The following is a 24013-nucleotide window of genomic DNA, read 5'->3' as shown; positions in this document are numbered from 1 at the left end:
AAACCTCTGCGTCAGTAAAAAAATTTAAAAAAAAAGTTGAAGACGAGCTTTTTTTCTCTGCCGCGAGTTTCGACCACTGCATTTTCATACATTATCCAAATAAGTAAATACAAATTCCGTATTGTTCATCTTCGAATGTAGCACAATTTCAGTGTACTACGAAAATCTGACTGGCAAGACTGTTTGGGATGTTTGTCAATATGGCCAACTCTACGTTCTGAATTTTTTCCTATCTGTGAGAAGAGATGGTTGCTAATAGGAACCTGATGAAATTTGAATCACGTACAGTATTCTCTTCACCATAAGAATAATACGAATATAAACATTTTGCCATGTATTCTTTCGTGTTTGCTGCTATCTCATTTAAATCCTGTCTGCCAAATAAACTACGAAACTAGAGTAGAGTGAGACAACAGCAAACGCGGAAGAATGTACGTATCGTGTCATGTTTATATTCGTATTATTCTTATGCCTAATAGTGATACAGTCAGAAATGAAGCACGGCAAGTGACTAGATTTTTAAATCTAAGATGACTAATTTCTGTGCAGAATTTGATGTAATAAAGAAGCGGCCGCAAAGCTTTTCAAACGGAGAAAAATTTCCGCCCAACTCTCGTTCAGAACATGTTCTATCATACATCATTATCAAAGAAAGCAGCAGTGTAAGTAACAACAAATAGCAGTCTCTTGCCATTGTTTCGCTAATGAGACGATTCCTCTCCTTTTTTTTTTCTTTTTTTTTTTTTATTGTACGCGGCGGTAGCGTGCACAAAAGCAAGCCAAGCCGCGACAGGCCGTAAACACGCACTACCAGAATGCGACAAACAATGCATGACACAGTGCAGTAATGCATTTTCAGCTTAAGATTGACGCAAACACCTATAACAAAGAAAACGGCACTTATCAGATCAAAACAAAATAAGCAATCGATTCAAACCAGACGAAGCACGTGAAAAAGGAAGGGCACCTGTATAAATACGGACGGAGCGCCTGACGCATAGCAATAGCTACGTGGTAAAGCTTAACTGCTAAGCTTACGACTCGAACCAAACTACTGTAGCTGTATCGTCATTCATTCGGCCTAAATTGTGTCTCATATTACAATGGACCAACTTTGTTTCGATTTGGAGGTGCGGCCTACAACTTTTCTCTCCCCTTGAATTTCGAGTCTCAAATTTCAGGTGCGGCTTAGATTCGGGAAACTTTTTTTTCCTTTATTTCGAGTCTCATTTTTCAGGTGCGGCTTAGATTCGAGTGCGGCTTAGATTCGAGTAAATACGGTAGAATGTTAAACGGCCGACTTACATGTTGGGCCTTATTATTACAGGAATATGACGTAACGGTTAAGCATGTCAAAGGGAGAGAGAATGTTGTCGCTGATGCATTGTTGAGGTTACCAGCTACCAAGATCGAAGAGGTTGAAGAAGAGCGATTAATGGATTTTAAGGTGATGATGTTAGGAACACTTCCATACAGGAAAGAGGTTAATAAAATGAGTTTGCAAAATGCAGAAAGTAACTGGTAAATGGAGAAAAATAATAAGTGATTTAAGAACAGGAACGATTGATAAAGTTAATAGTCATTACCAATTGCAAGAAGGCGTATTGTTTTATTGTAAAACTGAGAAGGATGAGTGGAAGATATGCATACCCTCAAGGTGTATTTATTCCGTATTGTGGTTCACACATATGAGATGGGACATTTCGAAGCTTGTAAAGAAATTACAACAACTATGTTTCTATCCAAATTTACCAAAAAGAGCTTAAGAAATACTCGAGAGCTGTAGGATATGTCAAAAGGCAAAGCCGGTCAATTATTGTGTTAAAGATGTGTTGCATCTGATAATACCTAGGAAACCTCTAAGCATTATATCATGTGATACGTGTGGGCCATTTCCAATAGCAAAAGGAAATTTTAAATATATATTTGTGATGTATGATCTTTTCACAAAATATGTAAAATTGTATGTGTTACAATCAACTAATGTGAAACCTACGTTAAGAATGATCATAGATGATTATTTAGTTAAAGTGGGGAAGCCTGCAATGCTAATTTCTGATAATGCATTGTATTTTGAAGTAAAGTGTGGTGCGAAACAATGAAGACATGGGGAATTCCTCATGTATTCGTTGTCCGCTATAATCCGTCAGGGAAGTCCATAGAAAGAGTCGTCTTAGAATTGAACAGATCCATAAGAACGTATGAGCGTAACCAACATCATAGGTGGATAGAATTAATTGGAAAATTTGAAGAAATGTATAATGAATTACCACATATGTCAAACGGTTATTCACCTAATGAGATTTTATTTAATAAGCAACATAGTAATGAGTGACTTGGTAAGTTACCATGCTTACGTAATAAGACAAAGGATTGTGATGAGTTTATACATAAAGTATATTTAAGATTACAACATAAAGCTAATCTTCCAAAAAGTCAGTTCGATAAGAAGCTAGGTTTAGAAGTTAACTATAAAGTTGGTGATTGTGTGTTATTAAAAAATCATCCCAAATCTTTGAAGAGAAAGAAATTAAATAGAAAATGGTGTAGTTTATATAAAGGACCATACAGGATTATTAAAATACCACACGCAGGAAGATACCTTCTGGAAGATGAAGATAACAAGAATATAGAATTAAAGAAATATTTTAATTGATTAAGAACTTTTTTTTTTCTTTTTGCATATTAAATGTAGGATAAGATGGGAAGCAAGAAGACGTGAACAATGTTTATGAACTTTTCTATGTAGAATTAGTGAACAATTAATCAGTAGTAGTAGTTCTTGTAATAATCAAGTTAAATTTTAAGTCATCAAAGAAGATGATGAGTTTCAAAGCTTACTAAGTAACAACAGCATGTTTCATTAAGTTTTGTTTAATAAACCATCGAGAAAGATGACGGCTTTTGTTAAAAGTTTATTAAGTAATTAAGTATGTCTCTTTTAAGTTAATTATTAATGTTTGTTTGTTATTCTTTTACTAATGTGCCTCATCATGTTATGCAATAAACGAGGCATCAACTTAATATAAAGTACACAAACACACTGAAACATCTTGTCATGGTCATTCCAGAATAAGGAAATTGATTTAAAAGTAAAAGAGCACTTATTTTGAGAAAAACAAGATAAGAGATGAGTACAGGAAAATAAATATAAACAGATAAAACAATAAACTTGAAAAGGGTGAAACACATTTCAATGATAGAACATTACTAATAAAATAGTGACAGTGTTTAAAAAGCTGTACTGGTTAATAGACCGATAGCAAATGTGTGAAGTGACAAGAGATAAGTCAGACTAGATGCAAACATGATCAATTAAGTCCAGAAACAATGTGCCATGATGAGAACAATGAACATGTAGTATCATGTATGTGCACAAGAGAGAAGTGAGCTAATTGTTACAGACTAAATGACAGTGGTGATGCGGACCATCTTAAGGCAGATTGTACTGAGTTATTAGTGCAGTCTACCAGGAGAGCAACCACTGGACAATGAAGGTCACCAGATGAGCACGAGTAATCAGATCGTACTTGCTGCCTTATACGATTCGATGCTGCGGCAGCCTCGCCATGGTGCAGGAGAAGAAGAAACTGGCTTCGAACCAGGCCATGTTTGCGGCTCATATGGTCTGGTGCAGACGCAGTCAGTGTGGCAATGCAAACGAAAAGAAAATGAACAATAATGATGAATTTTTATAAGTTACAGATCTTAAGTTCATATGATTGTACCGAATGATGCAACAATTCAATCTTGTATATTTGTGTGTGTGTGTGTGTGTGTGTGTGTGTGTGTGTGTGTGTGTGTGTGTGTATAAAACACCCCAAGGACAGAAAAACCCCAATTAACAAACTTTGTGGAAACTTGAAAGTAGGGAAGTGAGTCATCTTGACAGTGCAGCAACTATTGACGATAAAATCTACATTGGTAATATTTTGATAAACACCTATATCATTCAAATACTGAGAATAGCATACAAAAAGGGGAGATAAAAGGAAAGGATTATCATAGATTCTTTATCAAACACCTATTGAATAAATTCAAAATCATATGAATGAAATAAAGTAATTCAGTTCAAAATGGTTCAAATGGCTCTGAGCACTATGGGACTTAACATCTGAAGTCATAAGTCCCCTAGAACTTAGAACTACTTAAACCTAACTAACCTAAGGACATCACACACATCCATGCCCGAGGCAGGATTCGAACCTGCGACCCTAGTGGTCACGCGGTTCCAGACTGAAACGCCTAGAACCGCTCGGCCACTCTGGCTGGCGAAGTAATTCACTCAAAGATAAAATTTACCATGGAAGAGAGTTGTAGCCGCATTGAAAAGGAAATTCAATGCAACTACAATCCAACTTGGATATGGAAATGTTCAGTTAGTTGCTCTTCAGTCGCTCTAAAGTACTTTTGCAATAGTTGTCTGGATGCAAATGCTATTACATTGTTTCAGTTTTGGAAGTTTGATAATTCATGAGATAGAGATTGAAGTATTGCTCATTCATTCGATTGAAGAAAGTTAATCTTTACCGTTCTCAACGCAATTGTATATTAAGGTGAGTGTTAGACTTCAATTGAGTGATATTGGTTTGTCGGACTTAGCCTTTGTACTGATGAACAGTTACAAACCTTGACACCAATGAATCAACGACAGAAAAACAATTCGTAGTCTTGAGTAGGACACAATAAAACGAAGACACGAAGAAAGACAAGTATGCCAATTAGTCAAAAGTTGTCGTCAGTGTCACGATTACTGAACTGAATGACATATCGGTGTGCCTTTGTTGTAGGGACAAACAATTACAGAAAGAACAATAAAATCTGAGTCAAAAGATAAATCTTAAGTGTCACCTAACTCATTACATGGACAATACAATGTGAATTAATGCAAGTTGATTGACTCTTTGAACATTTTAAGTAACTAATTGAGTACATGTTTAATGGACAGTGAAAAGCGATTAGTTTAAACCAGTATTACTGAGTATTAAAAAAAACATTTACTTGAACATAAGATATCTCTGGAGTTATGTCGGACCGTTGACAATAACTTGATGTAGCAATGGCATAGCAAAGTGTACATCTACATGATTACTCTGCAATTTACATTTAAGTGCTTGGCAGAGGGTTCATCGAACCACAACCATACTATCTCCCTACCATTCCACTCCCGAACAGTGCGCGGGAAAAATGAACACTTAAACCTATCTGTTCAAGCTCTGATTTCTCTGATTTTATTTTGATGATCATTCCTACCTATGTAGGTTGGGCTCAACAAAATATTTTCACATTCGGAAGAGAAAGTTGGTGACTGAAATTTTGTAAATAGATCGCACCGCGACGAAAAACGTCTTTGCTTTAATGACTTCCATCCCAACTCGTGTATCATATCTGCCACACTCTCTCACCTATTACGTGATAATACAAAACGAGCTACCTTTTTTTGCACCCTTTCGATGTCCTCCGTCAATCCCACCTGGTAAGGATCCCACACCGCGCAGCAATATTCTAACAGAGGATGAACGAGTGTAGTGTAAGCTGTCTCTTTAGTGGACTTGTTGCATCTTCTAAGTGTCCTACCAATGAAATGCAACCTTTGGCTCACCTTCCCCACAATATTATCTATGTGGTCTTTCCAACTGAAGTTGTTCGTAATTTTTACACCCAGGTACTTAGCTGAATTGACAGCCTTGAGAATTTTACTATTTATTGAGTAATCCAATTCCAACGGATTTCTTTTGGAACTCATGTGGATCACCTCACACTTTTCATTATTTAGTGTCAACTGCCACCTGCCACACCATACAGCAATCTTTTCTAAATCGCTCTGCAACTGATACTGGTCTTCGGATGACCTTACTAGACGGTAAATTACAGCATCATCTGCGAACAACCTAAGAGAACTGCTCAGATTGTCACCCAGGTCATTAATGTAGATCAGGAACAGCAGAGGTCCAAGGACGCTTCCAACACCTGATATCACTTCAGTTTTACTCGATGATTTGCCGTCTATTACTACGAACTGCAACCTTCCTGACAGGAAATCACGAATCCAGTCACACAACTGAGACAATATCCCATAGGCCCGCAGCTTGATTAGAAGTCGCTTGTGAGGAACGGTGTCAAAAGCTTTCCGGAAATCTAGAAATACGGAATCAACTTGAGATACCCTGTCGATAGCGGCCATTACTTCATGCGAATAAAGAGCTAGCTGCGTTGCACAAGAACGATGTTTTCAGAAACCATGCTGATTGCGTATCAACAGATCGTTCCCTTCGAGGTGATTCATAATGTTTGAATACAGTATATGCTCCAAAACCTTACTGCAAACTGACGTCAATGATATAGGTCTGTAATTCGATGGATTACTCCTACTACCCTTCTTAAACACTGGTGCGACCTGTGTAATTTTCCAATCTGTAGGTACAGATCTATCAGTGAGCGAGCGGTTGTATATGATTGCTAAGTACGGAGCTATTGTATCAGCGTAATCTGAAAGGAACCTAATCGGTATACAATCTGGACCTGAAGACTTGCCCGTATCAAGCGATTTGAGTTGCTTCGCAACCCCAAAGGTATCTACTTCTAAGAAACTCATGCTAGCAGCTGTTCGTGTTTCAAATTCTGGAATATTCCATTCGTCTTCCCTGGTGAAGGAATTTCGGAAAACTGCGTTCAATAACTCCGCTTTAGCAGCACAGTCATCTGTAACAGTACCATCGACACTGCACAGTGAAAGTATTGACTGCGTCTTGCCGCTTGTGTACTTTACATACGACCAGAATTTCTTCAGATTTTCTACCAAATTTCAAGACAATGTTTCGTTGTGGAACCTATTAAAGGCATCTCGCATTGAAGTCCGTGCCAAATTTCTTAAAATTTTAGCCAATCTTCGGGATTTCGCGTTCTTCTGAACTTCGCATGCTTTTTCCGTTGCCTCTGCAACAGCGTTCAGACCTGCATTGTGTACCATGGGGGATCAGTTCCATCTCTTACCAATTTATGAGGTATGAATCTCTCAATTGCTGTTGCTACTATATCTTTGAATTTGAGCCACATCACGTCTACATTTGCATAGTCAATTTGGAAGGAATGGAGATTGTCTCTTAGGAAGGCTTCTAGTGACACTTTATCTGCTTTTTAAAATAAAATTATTTTGTGTTTGTTTCTGGTGGATTTGGAAGAAACAGTATTGATCCTAGCTACAACGACCTTGTGATCACTAATCCCTGTATCAGTCATGATGCTCTCTATTAGCTCTGGATTGTTTGTCGCTAAGAGGTGAAGTGTGTTTGCGCAAACATTTACAATTCGCGTGGGTTCGTGGACTAACTGCTCGAAATAATTTTCGGAGAAAGCATTTAGGACAATCTCACAAGATCTTTTCTGCCTACCACCGGTTTTGAACAAGTATTTTTGCCAACATATCAAGGGAAGGTTGAAGTCCCCACCAACTATAACCGTATGAGTGGGGTATTTATTTGTTACAAGACTCAAATTTTCTCTGAACTGTTCAGCAACTATATCATCGGAGGCTGGGGATCGGTGGAAGGAGCCAATTATTAACTTAATTCGGCTGTTAAGTGTAACCTCCACCCATACCAATTCGCACGGAGTATCTACTTTGACTTCACTACAAGATAAACCACTACTGACAGACACAAACACTCCACCACCAATTCTGCCTAATCTATCTTTCCTGAACAGCGTCTGAGACTTCGTAAAAATTTCTGCAGAACTTATTTCAGGCTTTAGCCAGCTTTCTGTACCTATAACGATTTCAGCTTCTGTGCTTTCTCTTAGCGCTTGAAGCTCAGGGACTTTCCCAGCACAATTACAACAATTTACAACTACAATTCTGACTGTTCCTTGATCCAAGCACGTCCTGTATTTGCCATGCACCCTTTGAGATTGCAGGATTGCAGCCCACCCCGTACTTTCCCAAGGCCTTCTAACCTAAAAAACGCCCAGTCCACACCACACAGCCTCCGCTACCCGTGTAGCCGCCAGCTGAGTGTAGTGAACTCCTGACCTATTCAGCGGAACCCGAAACCCCATCACCCTATGGCGCAAGTCAAGGAATCTGCAGCCAACACGGTCGCAAAATCGTCTGAGCCTCTGATTCAGACCCTCCACCCGGCTCTGCACCAAAGGTCTGCAGTCGGTTCTGTCAACGATGCTGCAGATGGTGAACTCTGCCTTCATCTCGTAAGCAAGACTGGCAGCCTTCACTAAATCAGATAGCCGCTGGAATCCAGAGAGAATTTCCTCAGATCCAAAGCGACACATGTCATTAGTGCCGACATGTGCCACCACCTGCAGCTGGCTGCACCCTGTGCTCTTCATGGCATCCGGAAGGACCCTTTCCACATCAGGAATGACTCCATCCGGAATGCACACGGAGTGCACACTGGATTTCTTCCCCTCCTTAGCTGCCATATCCCTAAGGGGCAGCATTATGCGCCTAACATTGGAGCTCCCAACTAGCAATAAGCCCACCCTTTGCGATTGCCCGGACCTTGAAGGCTGAGAATCATCCTCTGAAACAGGGCAGGCAGCTGCATCTGGCTCAGCCAGAGGCTGTACCTGAAACCTGTTTGTCAGACACACCGTGGAGGCTTTCTGATCAGCCTCCAGGGATGTCTTTCGCTGCCTGCCATGCCTTGGAACGACCTCCCAATCAACCACAGGCGAGGGCTCAGCCCCATTGCGGGCAGCAACCGGGGCAACCACAGCGGCAGACCAATCTCGGGACAGACAGGATGAGGTTGACATCTCCGTGATACCCAAGTCCGGCTCCCCACAGTGGTGCCCATTGGCAACAGCCTCAAGCTGCGCGACCTAAGTCAGCACCGCCTGCAGCTGTGAGCGAAGGGATGCCAACTCAGCCCTCATCTGAACACAGCAATCATTCTAATCAATGTTGAACAACAGTTACTGAAACATGAGTCCGTGCCTAGATAACGCAAGAGAAACATGCAAAGAATGAATGAACTAACCTGTACAAATGCCTAATGACTGCGCTACAATCTGCCTGAATTTACAATTACAGTAACTAAAACTTGAAATTACGCCTCCTATACGAAACTATGTAACAAATAAGTGAGCTAGGAGTATACGACTTGCTGCTGGCAGCTGCTCATCCAACAGCGGCAGGGAGCACACTGGCTGTGACCAACCGACACTGGCCGTTCAAAACAAAAACAGAAGACAAATGACCTACGTGAATTTACACTATTCAGGTACTAAAACGCGATGCTACAACTCTCAAATACTGTAATACGCCCGAAATTTATGAATTAAACAATGCAAGTACCCAAAAACACGCAAAGAAGTTAAGAATTAAACTATGTAACAAATAAGTGAGCTAGGAATAGTAGACAGCAAAATTTCATCCTCACTATGTATGATGTGAAAAGCGACCGTAATGATGAAATCAAGAATCAACATTTTATTTCATCACAGAACTAACCGGGCATAAAAATAAAAATAAACAATTGCAGTTTACCAGTTCGCACAAGCTGAGAAGACTGTTGCAGACAGATAACAGAATATTTCTAAACCAGGCGAGGAGTTGTGTTCTTACGAGAGTTACAGGTGCTGTTCCACGTCATACCGACGGGGACAAACATCGTTACGAGTCGCATCTCCTCCCGGCAAGTGAAGAAGGATGGAAGGGATGTCACACTTGCCATTTTCTTTTTTTCTATATCCATCTTTACAACTCAGTCTATCACCATATTCTATGACCTTTGAACTAAAACCGCAGTGCTTACCACCTTTGACCTCCAATGCTCTGACAATTTCTTGATCGTCGAGGCTTTTTCTTCTACGAAAATGCCTAGATTCTAAATGAGAGCCCCTCCCTCCTCATCAATCCTGTAACCAAAATATTTCCTCTTTTCTACCTGCGGTTCCAAAAGCTAGCAGTGATGTCCATTTGCATTTGTAAGTATCTACTGGCCATAGTGATAATTACACTTCCTGAATGGAAGTACTGGCCAGCTCCTCTTCTCAAATTTAATTAACAAATATATAGTAATTGCAGTAACAATTATGTCAGTTCTCAAAATGTAAATTCAGCTTTTGTGCAGAGGTGGGGAAAAGTGTGTATTGAGGAGTTGACTCTGAGAAACTCAAGAATCTTGTTTCAACAGAATGCAAATATAAGAACAGTAGACGGTTTTCCACTGACTTTCTATGGAATGTATTCAGTCATTCACAGCTATATCATCATAGAGCTTTGAGTGTAAATCACAGCCTTGAGTAACCTCTCGAGATTCAGAGAGTTTTCTTCATAGACAGTCAATGTCATATTGAGTCAGCAAATTCGGGTAAGAAAATGAGTGTTGTTTGAACAATGACTGAAGATTACACCTACAGGTTCTATTGTTAAGTTTCCGTGGATGGAAAGCTCAAGTTCTCTTAATGGTGACAAATTTGATGTCATCAATTTCACTAAGTTGATGCAGTAGTTAAGCATTTGGATATTCCCTGTTGATACTCCAAAAATGCGAAGATAATTAGTGCAGATAAAATAACACTATATATGTTGCTATAATCTCGCTTGAAAAGAGTATGACTATAGCCGTGTACAGGTGCACTGAAGTACATCTTCCTACGTCCTTCAAAAGAAAGAACACAGGAGAATTATTTGAAGGCACGAGTTCTGGTCATTCCTCCGAAGGGTATCGTTTTATGTAATGGAAAGCTGTATTTTTTTGAGACGTATGTCCATCTTTAATATGTTGTGGGTTAACTGCATAAAAATATTAGGTCTATGACTTTGCTTCCAATTTTTTTTCCCCTCAAAGTGCAAGGGCTATTGTGAAAATTTACAAAAAATTTACAATTCAAAGTATTGGCCATTAGTTGCCACTATGTTGTTCCATCTTTCAAGCAGCATACAAATCCTGTGGTGGAATAACTGGGAGATCCATAAGGCAAACCAATTTTGCACTTGTTCATAAGACCAGAAGTACTGGTCAGCCAGGTTGTGCACCACTTATTGAAAAAGATGGAACCCAGAGCAAGCAATGTCTGGAAAATACAGCAGGTGAGGTAGGACTCCCCGTTTCAGTGTTAAGTATGTTTTTATGGGTTTTGCAACATGGGGTCAATCATAGCTATGCTGCAAAATCACCTTTTCATATCTATTGCTGTATTGGGCCCTTTGTCTTTCAGTGTTAGGCTCAAATGCATCAATTGCTTTCGATAATGATATCCTGTGATTGTTTCAGTCAGTTTCAGTAGCTTTGAAAAGCTTCTCTACTGCCATGTGGGTCTTAAAATCAAAATCACCATTCTTGAAGCATTTAGACCATTCTCTGCAGATTCTTTCATTAATAAGTGCCTTACAATAGGTCTTACGCAACATTTTATGATCTTCAGCCACAGGTTTATTCACATTAAAGCACAAAATTAAAGCTATCCACAAATAATAAGAATAGGGCTTGTAAGTTTACATATTCAATTGAGAATAACTTTATGACGCAATCACAAATCGAGTAATATTTTGATGGCGTTATGTTTACAAATGTCTAAGATTAATGTATAATGCAACCTTCCACCAGCAACCCAACTTGCCTCTGCTGCCACCTACTGCAAACTGGTGGCAGCAAAGTTGTAGACTAAAAATAATTACAGAAGAAAGTTGTAACTATCTGAAGAGAATAGCATATACCTCAGAATTTTTTAGCATTTCAGCTCCAACAGAAATTCCACAGTTTATGTCGACAAACACAAGATATTCACATCAGCAGCATTCAAGTACCTAGCTGCACCAACAACTGATGGCAAAGACATACTCCATGACAACACAGTTAAATTTCTTACTTTTTTGCTTTGGATAGATTTAGTATGGTCATACTTATCGAAAGCTTTTAAATTTGACTTCACTCTACATTGAAAGTTTCATTAAGTAGAAAACCGACAGCCTTATTCAAGCACCAATTTATTTATCACAAAAATTTCTGGTAACTTACATCTAATATCCAATAACTGATCCTGAAGTGATTTATTTCAAATCTTAAAAGTGAAATATGCTGTCCCATTGTATTGTTAACTCCCCAGAAAGATTATGCCTAAAAGTGTTAATGAAATCTTTCCAAAGAGGTATACAGCAGACCATTCATAGACTGATTTGAAATAATACACCAGCATGGCTAAAACTGATGAACAACTTGGAAACATGATTTTTTGTGTGTTTGTCCCTCCACAGAAAGTGTTCAGTTTTGATCTCAGATCTTCATTCAGCTACACTAAAACCAAAACATTTCTGCAAAGCATTTTAAGCAAATTTATTACCTTGTTCTCAAAGTGAAATAGGGCTTTAAATATATCAAATATTATTCTTTAACATTACAACAAACTGGAGATACATGGGAAAAAAACAACTGTACAGGCTAGACAACTACATAAATTATTATATGGACCTATCTACCTGGATCTAATAGTTTCTGCTTCAAGACGTCCAAATTTTCTATTTCTTCTTCTTTTGGAGAATGGATGACAACAACAGTTGAGCCCAAGATGCAGAGAAAGCATCCCATCTGGAAATAAAATGTTTAAAGGAATTTTATGTTGTTCTACTGTCTAAACATTAGATTAATGGTTTAATTATAACAAAGACAAATTGCACAACCAACACCTTTTAGATTTATTTATTTATTTATTTATTTATTGTTCCGTGGGACCACATTAAGGAGAAGTCTCCATGGTCATGGAACGAGTCAATACATGAAATTATAACACGATTGTAGAAACAGATAAAATGAAATATAAGAAACATTCAGGTGACACGTCATTAGTTTAAATAAAGAAAATCAAGAAAGTAACACTGGAATTTGCTTAATTTTTTAGCTCTTCCAGGAGCTCCTCGACAGAATAGAAGGAGTGATCCATAAGGAAACTCTTCAGTTTGGACTTAAAAGCGTTTGGGCTACTGCTAAGATTTTTGAGTTCTTGTGGTAGCTTATTGAAAATGGATGCAGCAGAATACTGCACTCCTTTCTGCACAAGAGTCAAGGAAGTGCGTTCCACATGCAGATTTGATTTCTGCCTAGTATTAACTGAGTGAAAGCTGCTAACTCTTGGGAATAAGCTAATATTGCTAACAGTAAACGACATTAAAGAAAATATATACTGTGAGGGCAATGTCAGAATTCCCAGACTATTGAATAGGGGTCGACAAGAGGTTCGAGAACTTACACCACACATAGCTCGAACAGCCCGTTTTTGAACCAAGAATACCCTTTTTGAATCAGAAGAATTACCCCAAAAAATAATACCATATGACATAAGCATATGAAAATATGCGAAGTAGACTACTTTTCGTGTTGAAATGTCACTTATTTCAGATACTGTTCTAATGGTAAATAAAGCGGCATTTAGTTTCTGAACAAGATCCTGAACATGGGTTTTCCACAACAGCTTACTATCTATCTGTACGCCTAGGAACTTGAACTGTTCAGTCTCGCTTATAACATGCCCATTCTGTCTGATTAAAATATCAGTTCTCGTTGAATTGTGAGTTAGAAACTGTAAAAACTGAGTCTTACTGTGATTTAGCATCAAATTATTTTCCACAAGCCACGGACTTATTTCATGAACTACATTATTTGATAATGTTTCAATATTACACACAAGATCCTTCACTACCAAGCTGGTGTCATCAGCAAACAGAAATATTTTTGAATCACCTGCAATACTAGAAGGCATATCATTTATATAAATAAGAAACAGCAGTGGCCCCAGCACCGATCCTTGGGGAACGCCCCACTTAACAGTGCCCCATTGGGACTGAACATCATTACCACTCTCAATATTGCGGAGAATTACCTTCTGCTTTCTGTTCTTAAAGTAAGAGGCGAACCAATTGTAAGCTACTCCCCTTACTCCATAATGTTCCAACTTCTGCAGTAATATTTTGTGGTTAACACAGTCAAAAGCCTTCGTTAAATCAAACAAAACACCTAGCGTTCGCAACCTTTTATTTAATCCGTCCAAAACCTCACAGAGAAAAGAGACTATAGCATTTTCAGTTGTTAAGCCATTTCTAAAACCAAACTGTACATTTGACAGCAAATTATGTGAATTTAAATGCTGCAGTAACCTTGTATATACAACCCTCTCGATAACTTTAGCAAACACCGATGGCATAGAAATAGGTCTATAATTATCAACATTATCAATGTCTCCCTTTTTATAAAGTGGCTTCACTACCGAGTACTTTAATCGGTCAGGAAACCGACCACTCCTAAAGGAAAAGTTACAGATTTGGCTAAGTACTGGGCTAACATACATGGAACAATACTTCAGTATTCTGCTAGATACCCCGTCATATCCATGAGAGTTCTTGGTCTTTAGTGATTTAATTATTAACTCAATCTCCCTCTTGTCAGTAGCATGGAGGAGCATTTCAGGTAACAGTCTCGGAACACTTTTTTCTACGAGCGCTATACGATTCCCTGTTGGGACTAGGTTTCTATTTAGTTCACCTGCTATATTCAGAAAGTGATTATTAAATACTGTACATACATGCGACTTATCAGTAACACGGACATTCCCACTACGCACTGATTCTATATCCTCGATCTGTCTCTGCAGACCAGCCACTTCCTTTACGACTGACCATATGGTTTTAATTTTATCCTGAGACTTAGCTATTCTATCTGCATATCACATACTTTTTGCCTTCCTAATAACTTTTTTAAGCACCTTACAATACTGTTTGTAATGGGCTACTGCATTTAGATTGTGACTGTTTCTAACGTTTTGATATAATTGCCACTTTGTTCTACAAGATATTCTTATACCTTTAGTCAGCCACCCAGGCTGCCTGTTTGTGCTAGTACCCTGTTTTGAACATTCTAACGGAAAGCAACTTTCAAAGATCACGAGAAAAGTCTTGAGGAAAGCATTATATTTATCGTCTACTGTATCAGCACTATAAACATCTTGCCACTCTTGTTCCTTGATAAGGTTTACAAAAGTCTCTACAGCAACTGGATCAGCTTTCCTAAAACGTTGGTAACTATATTTAACCTGCGTTGAAGCACAAAAATCTTTTAGAGTTAAAATTTGTGCATCATGATCTGAAAGGCCATTCACCATTCTGCTAACAGAATGCCCTTCTAGTAATGACGAATGAACAAAAATATTGTCAATGGTTGTTCTACTGTTCCCTTGCACTCTCGTTGGAAAGAATACGGTTTGCATAAGATTATATGAATTAAGGAGGTCTACCAGCATCCTTTTCCTTGCACAATCACTTATACAATTTATATTGAAGTCACCACATATAACTAACTTTTTGTATTTCCTATAAAGTGAACCAAGAACCTCCTCTAGCTTTAGCAAAAACGTTGTGAAATCGGAGTCTGGGGATCTATAAATAACAACAGTAAGAAGTTTAGCTCCACTAAATTTAACCACACCTGCACAACATTCAAACAACTTTTCAGTGCAGTACTTTGAAACATCAATTGACTCAAATGGGATACCGTTTTTCACATACATGGCCACTCCCCCACACCGCAAAGATCTCCTAGAAAAGCTGCCAGCCAACCTGTATCCTGGTAAAGGAAGCCTCTGAATTATCTCCTTATTTAAGAAGTGTTCAGATATACCAATAATTTCAGAGTCAACATCTATAAGTAGTTCACTAACTTTATCTCTAATGCCTTGTACGTTTTGATGAAATATACTAATTCCCTCATTAATCGGATACCTAAGCTTTGTCGAAAGTGGTTTCTTTGTTAGAGAGGCTTCCCTTAAGCAGGAATACCTGTCAGCTGACTTCAGTCTAAAAAAGGTACAGCTCTAACACCCACAACTACCGGAATTTTCCCATGAGTGATCCCACCGCCCCCACCTATGCTGTCACCTATAAGCTTTGCCAACCTCCCCTTTCCATACCTGTTGAGGTGCAGGCCATGTCTAGTGACATGCCCCCCCCCCCCACCCCAACCAAATACCAGATACTTTGAATTATGAAGATGCACTGGTCCATACAACAAATCCTCCGATCCTGCACTCCGCCTGGCCTCAATCTCTGTCAGTTCCTGTTTCACATTAAAAAGTGATCAACATAGAATGCGTATCGAACTGCAAATTTTAAGACTTAATTAATAATTCATCTTATAATGTGGAAAAGAACTTATACAGTACTAGTGTATTAAAGTATACGTTAGTTGTTCCATAAAATTTTGGGCATGCAGCCACATAAATTCAGTGTCTTCTTCTTCTAATATTTCAGCTGAATACTGTCCAACCATCTTCAGAGAGAGCCAAGGTGACCAATGCTCCAGCACTTGGTCCATCCTTTTAAACTCGCCCTTGGTGGCCAACCTTTTTATGGACGACTTCGAGGAGAAAGTGCTGTAATCTGCTAGCTTGAAATCCTAGTGTAGTGGAGGTATGTTGCTGACACGTTTTTAGTGTGGCCCATGGTGAAGACAAGCTAAAAGAATTTTTTAAATCATCTGAATTCTATCCACAGACAAATTCAGTTCATGAAGGAAATTGAAAAAGGTGGACGCCTTCCATTTTTGGATGTGTTGGTATGGCACAAAGATGATGGCACTTTGGGACATGCAGTGTATTGAAAAACGACCCCCAGAGATTTGTATTTATGTGCAAATAGTTGCCACCATCCTTTGCAGACAATGAGTGTACTCAGAACTCTAGTACACAGAGCACACGTCACTACTGACGAGACCAGTCTGGAGGACAAGCTTCTACACCTGAGAAGAGTTTTTGAAGCCAACAGGTACTCTCCACAGCAGATATGTAAGGCACTACAAATGAAATCAACGGTGGGCACAAGAAAAGCAGAAGAAGACACAGACAGTTTTAAATCCATGGCTTTCCTGCCATATGTGGGAAGCCCTTCATCAAAAATAGGATGAATTCCCAGGAAACACAAAGTGAAAGTGATTTTTCACCCTCCACCAAAGACTGTAGCACTCCTGGGTTCCGTTAAAGATGATATGGTGCTTCGGAAGCCTGGGGTTTATAAGATCCCCTGTGATTGCATCCATTCGTACATCAGACAGACAACACGTACAGTCCACGAGAGATGCACAGAGCACTGCAGGTACACCCGTCTCTTATAACCTAATAAATCTGTGGCGGCGAAGCACTGTATTGACACTGGGGGCTATATGGTGTACGATAATGTCGAAATTTTAGCCTCAACTTCATCTTTCTGCGACTCTGTAGTGGAAGTAGCAATTGAAATTTGGTTGGCGAGGAATTTAATTAATAGAGGTAGCAACTTCAGCTTTGACAAATCATGGAATCTGGCAATTTCTGTAATTCAATCACAAAGCCGTCATGACGGTGCAGCTCTCCACAACACATCAATACCACCGTGTGGATCAACTGCGCAGCAATAGATTTAATTTCCATGCATATGTTACACCTCTTTGCCTCTTATCAACGTCTCTGGGGCCTTGTGTATCTTTGGCCACATACGCAGTGGTTTGGTCCTCGAGTTTAAAAGGATGGAGCAAGTGCTGGAGTGTTAGAAGAAGAAGCTGAATTTATGCAGCTGCACGCTCAAAATGTTTTGGAGCAGTCCTTACGCCGCAAAAACATGAAGATGCATATATACATTAGTTATTCACAACTCTACAAGAACTCTACTTTTAACACAAAGACTATACAGCCCTGACAATGCTGTTAAGTGGCACAAAGCCAAGAAAAAAGGTGTGGACACCAAACTGCACCGCTCAGTATAACAACAAACAAGTGACACACAGTGTTGGTATATCAAAGGAAATGATTTGTTCGTGTGCACTCTGTCAGCGTTTCTCATTTTCCATTATTACTGATGTGCATGGGTGCATACTAGGACATTGTTGAGCAACTATGAACACTATGCTTGAACCTGTAGTTCCATTAAACAATGGTTTTTACCTGGCGAAGTCATGCATTCCCTAGAAATGTGCTGCCTGCTTTATTTTCTGCCAATTTTAGTTCACTAATAGTGCATGTGTCACTAACACTTAACAAAAAGATTAAGGTAATCTAGGTGACCGAGATAGACAAACTCATTCTGTGTGAAAAAAATGTTGCATTTTAACTTCGGTAATACACCAATTTATGATACTTTAAGAAATGAGGATAAGATATGAACTGAATGAACGAAAGGGAATGGGCAATGAAAAGAAAGGTGAAAAAGACAGGAAATAAAGAAATTAACGACATAGTGTGGGAATGGTTTGTAGGTGCACAGACAAAAAACTTACAAGCTAAGGTTGTGCAGGAAATTGTAGCTACAGAATGGAAGACAGTACTGTACAACCCAACTGCGAATTGTGAACTGAAAGATGTGTTCAATGCCAATGAAACAGGAGTGGCTTCCTGCACATTGCCTTCAAAATCTCTACCAATTTGAGGTGAATAGTGCACTGGCAGAAAAATGTCCAAGGAAAGACTCACTGTACTTCGGCGTGGAAACAAGTTAGGTGAAATGTAGAAGCCACTGGTGATTGGAAAGGTGGAAAAACTGCATTGTTTCACAAACAAAGATGCCAGCAAGCTTCCAGTCATATGGCAAAGCAATAACAAGGTGCAGATGGTGAGCGGCCTTGTGGAAGAATGGCGGAATTCTTTCAATGCTACATTTAAAAAAGGAAATTTACAAGTTCTCCTTTTCACAGACAATGCAACCTGCCACCCGAAAGTCAAGTTATCAAATGTGAAATCCACTCGGTTCCTGTCAGGTTCAAGCAATCTCAAACAACCCATGGACCACGGGGTTATTTACACATTCATTTCACATTGTATGTGATTATATATGCAGCCTCTTATTCTTAGTGCTGAAGAAGCCAAAAGTGCATTTGCTCTTGCATGGTCAGTTTCTGTCCTGGATGTAGTAAATTGGATTGGCTTGGCAGTAAGGGGAATAATGCCTGAAACTGTTACCAAATCCTTCAACAAAGTGGGGTTTGGAGGTCAAGAACAAGGTGCTTCTGTAGCCACCTAAGCTCAAGAAAATGCAGTAGCAATTGCCAAGTTAATTGAAATCTGAAAAATTTCATGTAGTGCAGATGATTACATTTGAAGTGATCACTATCTGTCAACTCACACCACTTGTACTTCAGCCACAGATTTAATAGAAATTTGCAACACAGAAGATGATCAGGAAGATAGAAAGGAAGAAGAAGAGGAGCAAAATGGTGTCCCTATAAAAATTAACAGGCCTCAACAACTTACTGCATGAATAAATGATGTTATGCAATTTGCAGGTCACACACACACAAATTCTTCCAAGCTCTTGGAACTATTGTATAGCACAAAAAATTGTGTATAAAAAAACAATTTCAAATAGGTAATTCAAATAGGTTTCCCTCCCCGATGTGTGGTGAAAAAAAGCAGAATGTAAAGCAAATGAACACGGGAATAATATGTATGTACATACAACAATAAACAACTTTAAAATTAGAATAAAAATACAGAAATGGCATATTATTTATCAATTAATGTAATAGTCTAGTGGTCTAATGTACAATACATAGGAGATGAATGTCAACTGCACAGGGAGTGAAGGTACGTAAATACGTGCATAATTACCAATTTACACTATTGTGCATGATACCTGACAAATTTTATGTTCCCTAGTGAGTTTTTTGTAATCTGGAAACTTGTCCAATTTGGTAAATTATTTTAGTCCCATGCAACTCCATTTTGAGTAAGTTTTACTGCATATGAAACTTCTCAAATTCAACATTAGTTCATTCTTCTCCCAGTCAATAAAAAAATAAAACTGCCTTACCATCATCATTCTCCAATTCTACTTTCTTAGGCATTGAGCACAACTTTTTCTCATCATGATTTTGCTGGTCCAGGGCGTCTTTCCATATATCCCTTTTTCTCTTGTTCTGAGTTGTCCCTGCAAAGTTTTTATTACAGGATCTTTAGGGGAAGGCTATTGTTATCCCTTCATTTTACCACAGATACAAGCCTCTGATGTCAAAAAGCCCATCCCCATTACCTACGAGCCTGTACCAATGAAGTTTATGACCACATATAACATCAACAAAAAGTTAAATGCCAGCATCTTTACAATCTGTCCCTAAGATAATTTTCATCCTTTTTGGTTTTCTCACACATAATTCTTATGTGAAATTCATCAGCAAGGTCATTTTCTCATTTCTGCTCATGTTTTCCCACACAAATTTTTAACTCAACTGGAGAAATCCAGTATGTTCTAAAGTACTCAGAATATTCTCTGTCCACATACTGAATCTATCCCATTTGCTCCAAAGAGAGACAGTAATCAGTTGCTTCCCCATTGAAGAATGGTCTAAGTGTGCCATCATTTACAGCTTAAATAATAGAGTGAAAACAGTATCTTCTCTCCAGTTTTTGTGCGTGCTTCCATGCTGTACCAATTTAAAACTGTCAGTATGGAGAATGACTTTTTGGTGCAACTACAGTCTTGTAGTGCATACATCATTTGCCTATCACCAACGATGCACATGGTTAGGGTGACCAGATGTCCGGATTAATCCGGACATGTCCTGCTTTTTAGCTCTTTGTCCGGAGTCTGGAAGGATTTTTACAGTGTCCGGCTTTTTCGCAAAGTTGAGTGCAATACAGTTAAATTTACAATTCGTACCATTCTATTGCTCTTTTCTTAAATACTTTAACTATTGGCACAGCCTTTGCGATAAACACCCACGAGCATGGTGTTAGTAGGTGGCACCAGGATTGAGAATATTTTCTCTAATTACCACACAGTGGACTGATGAGATGAGTAGATTAAACCTTGAATCAGTGAAAGGTCTGTTGATGATCCAATATAATTTAAAAGAATTTTCATGTGTGTCATTTTACAATTATCTGTTAAGTAATCCTAAACGTCTGCAAAAAATTGTTTCCTCCAAGAAGTATGAATAATTGTTAAGGAATGTATGTAATGTCTATAAATAATAAACTTATTTCTTAAAATTGAACATATCTTTGATGGGGAATACCGCAGATAAGGATACCACCCGTCAGCTTTGGACAAGTCACATGAAAGTAGCCAATCAGGAGTGGCGTTTAGGCAGCCGTCTTTGTTAAGTCTTAAAACTATGCGTAAATATAAAAGCAATTGATGCCACACTGTCACCACAATCAATGTTTTTAATTTAAAATAAAAAAATATTGCTCTGGGGATCACCACCTGACCACCAGTAACAATTAACTACTAGTTTTACCGGTAATTCCCGGCAGTCACGTGACTTGTCCAAAGCTGATGGGTGGTATCCTCATCTGCAGTTGACCCGTTTGATGTGTCCTCTTTTTTTCCTTCCTTTGTCCTCCTTTTTAAGCAATTGCATCTGGTCACCCTACACATGGTCATCCACAATCTCTTTACATAGGTGATGTATACGTTTACCCACAACCTGTTTTCAGTCCATGTATGTAAATTACACGACTGGCACTGCCATCTGGGTAACACAGACATTAATTAAAAATAATAAGAAGTACATAAAGCAGTAATGTCTTCCCAACAGATGAGATGACAAAAAATATGCTTTTCCGATTGCTGAATTGTGTAACATAACAGACAAAGATTCAGCTGTAATTGTACACAATATGCCTTTTTAGTATTCTCCTCGATACAATGAGAATTTCACTATGTAAAAATGTATGAATGATCATGTTTAATTTTCAACTTACACGAATCACTGTGCAGTTTCACAAAGAGTAATAATCAGAACTCAAAGGGTAACAACTCAGTATAAACTTATTAAATGGGAAAATCGCTCATTCATATTGTAAATAAAAACATGTCTACTGTAATATTAATTGTTAAAAATATTCATCCTACAAAATTTAACAATGAAGACACTGCATTTTACAAAACTATTTCTGTAAAATATGTCTGCTTTCTGCTGAATGTACTGGCTAATTATGCACAAGTTTTATCCACTGTAAACCATACATTGTCCAAACACACCTGTCAAAAGTCTGAATAAACACATTCTGTGGCGCACACCACTGCGACACACACAGGAACAGAGCCAATGATGTCCTGGAAGGTACCAACAGGGATTTGGAACCATGCCAGTTCTAATAGCATGAGCAGATGTACTAGGTTTCTCAATTGAGGATTCATGGTATGAACACATCAATAGAGGTAGGTCATGCAGATTCTCCATTGGGTTTAAATCCAGGGAATTTTGTGGCCGCAGGAATATGGTAAACTCATCCTGGTACTCTCTGAATCATGCGTGTACAGTGTGAGCTGTGTAATACGTTGCACTGCCCTGCTGGTAGATGCCATCATGCTGGGGAAAAAAACCAACGGCAAGCTGGGGTGGATGTGGTCCCCAAGTAGAGATGCATACTTTCATTGATCCATTGTGCTTTCTCCAGAAAGACTAGATCACCCAGGAGATGCCACAAAAACATTCCTCATTACATAATGCTCCCTCCTCTGGCCTATGTAATGGATCTGGGAGATGGGTTATTTTCTACTGGGTTTGTCGATACCAAATCTAATGAGGGAAGTTGTCAATGTTTTCTTATATTTTTTGTCAGAATGTTTGTTTGTGAATTGTAATTTGCCGTATTTTATGCTAATTTACTTATATTTTTGAGAGTGACAGCATATTGATTAATAATATGTAGATATGACGAAGAATATCAAAGAGACTGGTTACAAGTGGAAGCTTGTGTGTTGTGTAAAATGTCTTTGACGCTGGAGTCATCTTTGACTGTAGTCAGTCGGCAGTGAACTCTTGGTGTGTGTTGACAGTGAAACAATGTGCAGGTCGCCGTCATAATAATTTGCTATTGAACAGGAAAAATGAATTATGTTACTACTTTTTTTATATAAACTTTAAGAAGAAACCACATTCGAAGAAATGGCATTTGAAGCACCAAAAATGAGGCAAACGCATTGAACCAGATCATTTCTGCAGCCGACGAAACTGCATTGTGGAATCATACTTCCACTAGATGACTGAAGCCAAGACAAATTTCGTCTTGTAAACATTTCACGGAAAAGGTACTGACACGAAATATGCCAAATACAGTATATAATAAAAATAGTGAGCATATTTCACCTAGACACTTGCACAATTGTTGCAGGATGTTTGCCATCTGTCTAATAGAGCACAAAACATGATTCATTTGAAAACACCACTTGTAACCACTCAGTGGATGTCCAGTTGCAGTACTGGTGTGCCAGTTCCAACCTTCTTCGCTGATGAACAGCAGTTGGCACGGGTGCATGAACCGGACACTTACTGTGGAGGCCCTTATGCAACTATGTTCGCTCAACAGTCATTGAGGAGACACTGTTGGCAGCCCCCTCAGTTCATCTGTGTAGTCGGCTGCTTACAGTTGCATGTCAATTCACCACAGCCACCACACCACACTTGTCTCGGTGCCTGTTTTGGATAGTGCCATTTTCCTATGCATAGTATACTTTAATCAAGACAGCATGCGAATAGTTTATATACTTAGCCAATCCAGTAATGCTTCCGTGCTTGCACCAAAAGCCAACAATCATGCCCTTTCGGACATCAGATAAATCGCTCCTTTTCCGCATTTCGACAACAGCTGCACTGTTTCCCAAATTCCCTCCTGGCACACTTTATATACCCTTATTGCGTGTTGACATTAAATATTAGTGGTTGTTACATTAATGTGACTGGACTGTGTAATTAATGTTTTACATAACAATGCTGTAAGTACCACAAGTAACTCTTTGTTGTATAAAGGCTAGTGCCAGGTCAAAGCCGTTCGTTGTTACAGAGAGTTGTTAATATGAATCAGTATGCAGTGAGAGTCACTTGCAATAAATTGGAATGCATAAATAGTGAAAATTATCAGTACATTTGTGTTGGATTTTTTTATTTCAAAATGGCAACATGCAAGAATTGCTAAAGAATTTTGCATAATCCAAGAAAGCAATGAAACCAGAACCTCTGCAATGTACAAACATGAACTACAATGAATTTCACCCTTGATTTCTTCAGGATTTGTAATGGATAATAAAGTAATATTT

General features: G+C 38.7%; 1 protein-coding gene across 3 annotated transcripts in view; it reads right to left on the bottom strand.

Moving 5' to 3' along the window:
* LOC126091862 (magnesium transporter NIPA2) overlaps window positions 1–24013 on the bottom strand; it is a 140683-nt gene that overhangs the window by 21631 nt on the left and 95039 nt on the right. For all 3 annotated transcript variants that reach the window (XM_049907140.1, XM_049907137.1, XM_049907139.1), the window contains exon 5: window positions 12440–12548. In XM_049907140.1, the coding sequence (XP_049763097.1) occupies window positions 12440–12548 (109 nt within the window). The remainder of the gene's footprint in view (window positions 1–12439; window positions 12549–24013) is intronic.

The sequence above is a fragment of the Schistocerca cancellata genome, chromosome 7 (genome assembly GCF_023864275.1).
Source record: "Schistocerca cancellata isolate TAMUIC-IGC-003103 chromosome 7, iqSchCanc2.1, whole genome shotgun sequence".
In the NCBI taxonomy this organism is placed as follows: domain Eukaryota; kingdom Metazoa; phylum Arthropoda; class Insecta; order Orthoptera; family Acrididae; genus Schistocerca; species Schistocerca cancellata.
Note: the sequence above shows the minus strand (reverse complement) of the source record. Positions and strands in the feature narration are given on the sequence as shown.